This window comes from Lactuca serriola, chromosome 9, assembly GCF_051521515.1.
Source record: "Lactuca serriola cultivar US96UC23 chromosome 9, Lser_US96UC23_V15, whole genome shotgun sequence".
Taxonomy (NCBI): Eukaryota; Viridiplantae; Streptophyta; class Magnoliopsida; order Asterales; family Asteraceae; genus Lactuca; species Lactuca serriola.
The window spans coordinates 142069632-142078934 of NC_136416.1; the positions used below are offsets into that span (position 1 = coordinate 142069632).

The following is a 9303-nucleotide window of genomic DNA, read 5'->3' on the forward strand; positions in this document are numbered from 1 at the left end:
AAAACATATTACAAATACATCCCTAAGAATTGGAATTCGGCGACACCACATCTACTATGTCATGGTGGTGTTGCGGTTCACCTATGGCAGTTGTAAGGGTCATCAATGATGACATGATGAATGATTATAACTCTAATTCGCTAGGAACATATTAGGGATATGATTTCGCTCACCTGATGAAGATCAAAATACAGCCAAGAATCCTAAGTTTCCCCTATCTTCACTCCCTTTGCTGCCTCGCTGCTTTTCAACATTGCATTCGTTTTTTTCGTCCTTATGATCGTCGATTGCAACTCAAGAAAAAAATGGATGATTGTGTTTGATGTGTGCGTTATAGGCCACATGAAAAAAAGGACGAATCCCATTTAGATGTCATAAACCCATGGATCTAATAGCAATGATAGTTATTTGAGCAAATTTTCACTCTTTACCCCTCAAGTTATTTCAAATTAATTCATTTAACCCTAATTCACTTTCTTTAATAAATTAAGTTTCATAAAACTACACGTCAGCCCCTCAACTCCATATAAACCTTTTAATGACTGATAATTACCTTAAATACAACCAAATTAATTTAACTAAATTATATTCCTCTTAAATTTTGATTAATTGCTTTAGATATTAAATAACACCATTTTGATTTAATTTATTTATTATATACTCTTAAAACTGAAGTAACTTTACAACATTTAATATCTGAGTAATGGAAAACTAACATCGTTAATGGAAGGGTTTTTGGGTCGTTACATATGATTTAATGAAACTTTTATGAGACAACATAAAAGAGTCGTGTCCTTTTATAAAGGACAAAATGAACCAAAATCTTCATATTGTTCTTCATGCTCGTTTCTTGTAAAACCGTGGGTAGCACAATGGATCTTCAAAAATGGTCATCATCTTCATCTTGTTATATCTCATATAAAATAAAACTTGTCTAATACTAATCTATTACATACAGAATAAAAAAGATGAAAACCAACTATTTATTAGTACATACCATATGAATAAAAGAATATTACAACCATTTTAATGAATCATCACAAACAACTAGACAAAATAAGGTTCATGGCTTGTTTATGTACTTTAAAATGCATTAATACATAAAAAACTTTGTTTTTCTAAGACAACTTTAAGTGAAAAAAAATACATGTAAAATTTTGTCACAAAAACTAACAGTTATAAAGTTATCATAGAAAATATGTGCGAACTTGTTTTAACAAAAAAAACAAGCTATCCATATTTTTTAAAAACCAAGATTATCCAAATAATCACGAATTCTAACCAAGCTTGCAAGATGGCTCAGATACCAATTGTTGGGATGTTAATTAAAAACTATTTCAAAAACACAATATTAGTAACAAAAGACTTAATATTTGAACAACATAAAATCGTTTTATTCCCACCAAAGGAGCTACTTGCAAAGATTGAAAAAAAAAACAACCATAGATGAGGTAAAAATATAACAAACTTTGTAATCCTTTGAATCCTGAAGGGGATGCTAGAATGTTGATGAAGATGGAAAAGATGCAAGTTAGAACAATAAAGCCTCTAAGACTTATAAGTCTTCAGGAGGAGAACAATAAAGCATAAAAAACTACACAAGACAATTTGCTAGAAAGAGGATAGGGGACGATATATGCTCTCGACTTTTGTTATATGCTCTCGACTTTTGTAAAGGAAAAGGAAGAAACAAATAAACTAGTTAAGGTATCATCTTTCCTTCATATAGTCCTACACCTAAATGAAAGGCCTGCTTTCATTAAACGAGTTGAAGTATTGCAAGAAACATAATGGTTAAGAAGAAGTTAAAAAAGTAACCAACCATGCCTTGTAAGAAGGCATGGACGGTTCTAAGATGAAGAAGAGAGAGTTAGTGCTTTCCACATCACTCTTTCATATATTACGTAGACAACATATTAAATGGTCTTCTATAGGTCCATATGTTGTACATAATCTTATAATCATACTATATGATCATATGTAACTAGTTATGATATCTTTAATTATTTTTTTTTCTTAAAAATAATAATTCCCCAATTCAATACAAGTGACGATTTAATATATTAATAATCATATTACTTAATAAATAATCAATTAGTGTTTACTTGTTATATGATATGACCCTATATTATCATCTGTTATTAACAAATATCATTTTATAATGATAATTGAGAATAAAGATCTTTCATTAATTACGTTGATTGTCACCCATATAAATGGCCAGCACCACCACATCCACCCTACTTACCGCCAAAATCTTTTCCATCTTTGCTGTTTCATAGAAAATCACAAGAAAAAACTAAAGAAAAACTAGTAGTTTATTTTTTGTTTGTTTGTTTGTTTTTGATTCTGAAAATAATAATGACATAAGTAATAACAATTGAGCAATGTATTTTAATTTTATATATCGTGATTTGATGGAAACAATCTTATGACAGACTTTTTGACATAAACTAATAACTAATAACAAGTTATGATTACCATCATGTAGGCCTACATTTCATTCTATTAGCCCACTAAACAAGTCTATGTTATAGTATAATCATGTCACGCTATGCTTTATTTCATCCTACTTCCTCACTTTCTTTGTGAAATGTTTTTCAAGTTAGTGTTTTTGGCATATGAGTTAGAAAATATAAGGGTTGCAAACTAGGTTTGATAATCATGAATCTTGTTTGTTCACTTTTGGTATTAATTAAGAACATTATTTGTTCATTTTTCGTATTGATATTTTATTGTTTACGCTTGTGGGTTATAAAGAATAATTTAATTTGGAATAATTCTTAGGGCATCCACAATGCATTCTATTTTATAGAAAAATAGAAAAGCTAATTTATAATATATATTTAAGAATTAAAACTTTTTTTTTTCCACTGAAAAATTCAATGACCATTAAACTCCAAATCAATCCAAATCCATTAAATGTTAATGTCACATATCATTATAATAGAGTTTAATCCATTAATTAACAAATAAATTTACTACTTCATTCAACTCTTCTATTAAACTCACAATTATGGATGGTCTTAATAGAGTTTAATCCATTAATTAACAAATAAATTTACTACTTCATTCAACTCTTCTATTAAACTCTCACAATTATGGACAAATTTTGCTTCGCAAAACTTAAATATTACTTTTGGAGAGTATAAATATATAGATGTTAAAGATCTTGAGCGATTCCCAAAACTGACAAAATATGAGTGCATGTACTACTGCCCAAGTCAAGCTGCTATATGTAGGTTAGGCTATTAGTGTGGCTAAGGTTGCTTCATCGTGAGCTGCCTCTGAACAAACCCAATAAAACATATGTTTTCCTTCATTCTGATCATGTTTTTTCACTGCCTTCCAAGACTAATGTTTTGCCGAGATTTTGGGGCGTTGCATTTCTCTTGACCGCCGTATTTCGTGGTTTACAAGATCAAATTTGATTATATATACAAATACGTACTCTATACCACATGATTTATATTATACTCCGTATTTTAAATTCCCATTAATTGGCTGTACTATGTTATTTTGAGTTATGATAAATTGCTGGTGACACTATAATTAACAACAAAAAGTCATAACCCACCTAACATAAGTTTAAGGCTAATACAAAATATGTGAAAGATTAATGTAACATTATGTTTGATATTTAATTTAGGTCATAACGTCATTATTCTCCAATTTTATCACACTGGACTCATTAAACTTTTTTTTCTCTTTTTGATAGAAAAAGTTAAAACAATCCCCAATTTTGACATCATTCTCATAACTCGATTGAGAAACAATATCGGTCTCATATACTTTTGCAAAAGCTCATATATACGAGATCAATGCAGTTTATACTTTATACGATCCAAGTCCATAGAACCTGATTTAACATGTCTGTAGACTATGCGGTAAACCTGCAGGCTTACACAATAAATCTTAATTAGCACAATCAATATAATGTTTAACAAAAAAGTTCATGTAGAACTATGTGCTTTGAAACATAATATATTTGATATGATATGCGTTAGTATCTAATGATGACTTACTTCATGACATGGATATTAGAATGTGATGAACATATAATATAACTAAAAATAATACGTTAAATAACCTAGCTACTAAAGATAATACGTTACATATAGTTTATTAATCGAATTACAGTTAAACTGAAATCCAAAACCCTAATTAGCTTAGAGATCCTTAAACATAAAATAACGTACCAAAGTAGTTGACAAAATAAGTCTTTTTGAAGTTCATATTACGCAACTTCCGTAATTATATGCATATATAGGAGCAATATTACTTGAAAGGCGCCGTCAAATCTTTGCTTCCTTCACTCAACATCGAATTCCACTCCCAAATCCTATCGGGAAATGTCACATGAGCAGCTCCAGCTCCTGGCAAGTTATTACTAAGTGCAAGAAGCGCTTGTGAGCTCAACTGTGGCTGCAGTTGTTGTGGTTGCAGTTGCTGTTGTGGTTGAGGAAGCATATTATTAAAGAGATGCGGAGAATAGTTTGAAGAATCACCGAGGTGATAATTATGTATATTCAGAAGTTGAGAGGGTGGGCAAGTGTCAAGAACTCGTTGAGAACTGATAATTCTAGGAAGATCATCAACACTGTTTGGGAAGATAGTTGAAGAGGGGGTGGCAATGACATTGTTGTATGAGGAGTTGAGAGGGTTTGAAAGGCCGAGAGCAGTTCCAACAATGGCGGTGGGGGTGCAACTGGTTGTATCACTGGGTTTTTTATCTGTATTGTGAGAAGATTGGCCTTCAAAACAATTGAAACTCGAAGAATTCTGGGATTGCTGATTGATATTATAATTTGAGGTTCTTGAGGTAGTACTCCTTGTTTGGAGAGAACGAGGGAGAGATGGATGGTCTTCTACTCCACTTCGCTTGTAAACCCTACACAGCGAGATCTCAGCCTGCAAAAACGACACCATGAAAACCACGTATATATTTACATACTAGCAAGCATTTAATTCTAGCGGTGATATTGGTCTCTAAATTAAGAGAGAGAAGTACGCATTTAAAGCTTGCGGTGACCTTGGCAGACGAGTTATAGTTTATACTTTATACTCTAATCATTGCTGTTCGACCTTTTGTAATCTTTATGTTTCATATTGGAGTTCCTACTGCTTTCATTTTGGTTTTTAAATCTAGAAAACCAAACAAAGTATACAGACCTTTTGTAATCTTTCTGTTTCATGATGGGGTAATCGGTATTCATTCATGATCCAACTACTTCGAATGCCTTTTGGAGCTTTTCCTGAGTAAAAAACAAGGGTTTTCTTTAATCCGATGGATCTGGAATTATCGGTTCTAATCATTCTATCAGCTCCGGTAGCTTTCCAGTAGCCTGAAGTGGTCACACGGTTAGGTCGATCCCCATTACGATACTTCTTATCTCTTGGCACATAGAAAAACCATTCTTTCTCCCCGATTGCTGCTAAAGCTGAAACACAGTGTAAAACAAAATCCAAATTTTAGACCTAAGATGAACCCACTAATTAAACATAAAGACTGGTAATTAAGAAAGAGTGGAATCTGAATTAGGATAGATTGTAGTATCGAGCAAGAAAGACAAAGTAATTTAATGAAAGGAAAGAATAGATCGATCACATAAATCCAGATATATAGTACATCTGTGGATAAGAGAAGGGATAAATTAACGATATGTCACATACACACAGTGACTCGATGAAGAAGAAGAAGAAGAATTGGATCCAAATATGTTTTGATGATGGAATTACAAGATGCAATACATAATCCAACCGATGGAACATAATTAGTTGACTAAATAGATTATCAAAAAGATATAAACACTCTCACTCACACACAGACACACACACACTCGTTGTGTAGCTAGAGTGATTTATACCAGGTAGTTCCCACGGATCATATCGGTAAAGATCAAGAAAAGTGATGAGCTCGACATTGAATCTCTTGCCCTCTACCTTACGGCGAAGGTAGAACTCAACAAGCTCTTCCTCCGTTGGATGAAACCGAAACCCTGGCATCACCATGTCGTTTTCATGGTCGTCATCATCGTCTTCTTGCTGCTTCTTGTTTCTTATCTCTTCTTCTTGGTTCATCGTCCTTGCTCCTATTGCCATAAACCGTTGGCTGATACCTTCTTAAACACCAGTATAATAATTGTCAAACCCTTTCTTCGAACAAGACAAGTCGTATACGTGGTATATAAAGGTTGCACATGTATGCTAAATTACAAAAAAAGGAAAAATAAAATTTAACTGTAACAAGAATGATACATTTATCCGTACCAAAGATCAAAAGAAAATATTTTATAGAAATTAATTACCGATTAGGTCTCGTGTTTTTTTATTGACGTGGGTGTGTGTAACTTAACACGTAAAAAAGTTACATAAGTTTGACTATCTTTGAATTATTAGAAGAAAACTCTCCATAGCTTTCAGGGCCTACATATATGGACGATGAAAGCATGCATAGAGGTGGTTTAAATATGAGAAAGTGACGTTTTGAATTGAACAGGTTGGACACAACACCTTAGCGGTGGGTTAGAGCTTAATTTATTCTACCATAAATCTTTTTTTATTACTTGTTAGTTTTGACACTATAATTTTCTGATTAATCAAATAAAGATTCAAGCTAAATCTATAGCATACATATATGTGCTTTAGACTTGTTCTTGAATCGTGTATTGTAATTAGTTCTAGGCATTTGTCTAGGGTTGTCTTATGGTTAATTTAGAAAGAAGCATATCATGAGTAATTCTACGTGTAAACTCTGATCCGAGCTCTTTGTTGGGCTTGTTTTTCTTATAAAATTATAGCTGTTGAAGAAAATAAAATAAAAAAAGAAACAAGTTAAATAACCAACGACTAATTAAGCATGTATAGTTTAATTTCTAATTTTGAGCTTAAGGAATTAGTAGGGTACATGCCAGCGATAGTTGTTCCAACGAACATGTCCGTGATCATCATTAAGATTAAGAAGCTAAAATCACAAACGTTTTACAGAAAAATGTAATTTGAGCTTAAGCGATTAATAAAATGTTACGGTATTACTCGGAATATTGTTTTCAATAGACATTAGGTTTGAATATATGTGACGATATAAGTGTTAGACATTATCTACTTATTGAATTGCCCTAAAGTTTGTATGGACATGTGAACCCATAAAAGAATTAGGTTAACGAAATCAAATGCTAATGTGTTAAAATTTTCATTTTTGTGTAGTTGTATGGTTATATTGCAGCCTAGATATTTTATGAGATAGAACGAGAGAATTCCATGCTTAAAGTTAAAAGGGTAAATACAATATGTGGATGCCTCTCGTCCACCAGTTCTATATATGGGTATTACTATGGAAAATGTAGCCTTCGAGAGAAGTCAGTGATATTTGTTATTTTATCTCGTATCGGTACGAACACTACAGGAAAAGCGACTATTTGCGGTGATAGGCATTGCCGCTAAAGGTCATGTATGTCGTAGTTAAAGGCTTTTGCGACGATGCGTCGTCACCAATAGGTCACCTTTGTAGCCTTACTGCAAATGTTACATATGTCGCCGCTATTGTTTTACGTTGCCGCAAATACACTGTCGCCGCTAATGCCTGAGATTGCCGTTAAAGCCTCGTCACCACTAATACATGTCAATCGCCACTAAAGGCGTCACCGTTAATTGTATTTTTCATTTTTTAGTATTTAACACTAAAATTAGAAAAAAAAACATTATAACTAGTATAAAAACTGCCACGAAACATTACTTTGCATAAAAATAGTTTGAAACATTAACCACTTAATAATATATACGACATCCGATCCAAAATACTAGTCCAAACATCCGGTTCAAAGTATACTCATCCAAATATAACACAATATATCCAAAATACTAATCTACAATACTAACCCAAAAAAACATTTCATAAATTCTAAAATAGTAGCTACTCGTCTTCATCACTCCCCTCGTTTCCTCCGTTTTCATTTCACGGCGGCAACGATTGAAACCAGTCCTCTAGTAGCGCACTGTAGGCCAGGTCTTTTAGCATTATTTGTAGCATGTCCAACTACAAAGAAAACAAAATATATTACTAACATATCATAATAACATTCTACTTTACAAATTAAGGTCATGATGATTATAGCATCCTACTTTTTTTTTTTTTTTTTCATTTTTCCGTTATAGTATTGTACTTTCCAAATATACGTAAACATATATACATCCTACAGAATATTGCATGTACATTATAAAATTATATATATATTTTTTCATTTTTTCACTATAGCATTGTACTATACTAGACAAACAATTATCAAACAAACCAAACTGCATTGGATGAACACAAAGACGAGGTTGTTGGTAACATAGAGGAAGAGGTAGTTGATGGTGCAAGACTGATTAAGGAAGTTGCAACAGGGAATCAGGATGCAGATGAGGTTGACGATGTGGAAGAAAATGTCGATGAGGATGACGATGCCGATGACTATAAGGGTGATCATGAGACCCTCATTTTTTCAAAATGGATAACGGGCTTCAGTTTGAAATGGGTGAGAATGCAAGTGTAGGTGAGCCTTTGGAAGAAGACATGGGTGACAATGAAGATGTTTATACCGAGTTGCCAAATATTTTCAATGATAAGGTCAAATGGACGGAGCAGGAACCTGTGTTAGGTATGAGGTTTTAGAGTCCTAAACAATTGAAACACATGCTTTGTAACTATGCTGTTGTGAATGGTTATCAATTATGTTTTGTTAAGAATCATAGTAGACGTGTAAGTCCCCAATCTGCTTATGTATCAATCATATCCATTTGATGGTGCGGAATCCCAATCAAATGGATGATGCCAGATCAAAATAGAAGAGAAGGAGAAGAAGAATAATATGAATCTTGTATGATTTGATTAGCATGAAGTTCCTTACACAAGATTCACACACTTACACATACTTATGCTCCTTTCTCTCTCTCTCTCTCTCTCTCTCTCTCTCTCTCTCTCTCTCTCTTCTCTCTCTTAGTCGTATACTCATCTTTTTTACTCCTCACCCCTTATACCTATATTTATAGGAAACATGGGTCGTACACGGGTTCACGACCATTAACGGGTTTACGGCCGTACACACCAACCTGGCCGTGAACACCGTCGCAAACACATATTACACTACAGAAAAATATAGTTGTCTAGAAAAGCAAAGTATAAACCATAATTTTAGAACCAACAAGATGATTGCTTGCCAAATGTTGTGATGAAAAATGTACATTTAGGGTTTGGGGTTCTTAGATGAGTGATGATAAGTCCTTCCAGATTAAGTCTGATATTAGTGAGCATAATTGTGCAAA

At 33.0% G+C, this 9303-nt stretch overlaps 1 protein-coding gene across 3 annotated transcripts; it reads right to left on the bottom strand.

The window, feature by feature from the left end:
- Window positions 1–3044: 3044 nt before the first annotated feature.
- On the bottom strand, window positions 3045–6260 carry LOC145074025 (uncharacterized). 3 transcript variants are annotated; one of them, XR_013691653.1, is made up of 4 exons: window positions 5868–6260; window positions 5173–5441; window positions 4200–4911; window positions 3045–3893 (listed from the first exon to the last, which is right to left on the bottom strand). XR_013691653.1 is itself a non-coding variant. In XM_079020471.1 (3 exons), exons 1-3 carry the CDS (start codon window positions 6100–6102, stop codon window positions 4279–4281), a joined length of 1137 nt encoding a protein of 378 aa, XP_078876597.1. In that variant the 5' UTR covers window positions 6103–6260; the 3' UTR covers window positions 4063–4278. The 3 variants fall into 3 exon arrangements, 1 of the variants encoding a protein (XP_078876597.1); XR_013691654.1 differs by having other exon boundaries at window positions 3045–3900; XM_079020471.1 differs by lacking the exon at window positions 3045–3893 and having other exon boundaries at window positions 4063–4911.
- Window positions 6261–9303: the final 3043 nt, after the last annotated feature.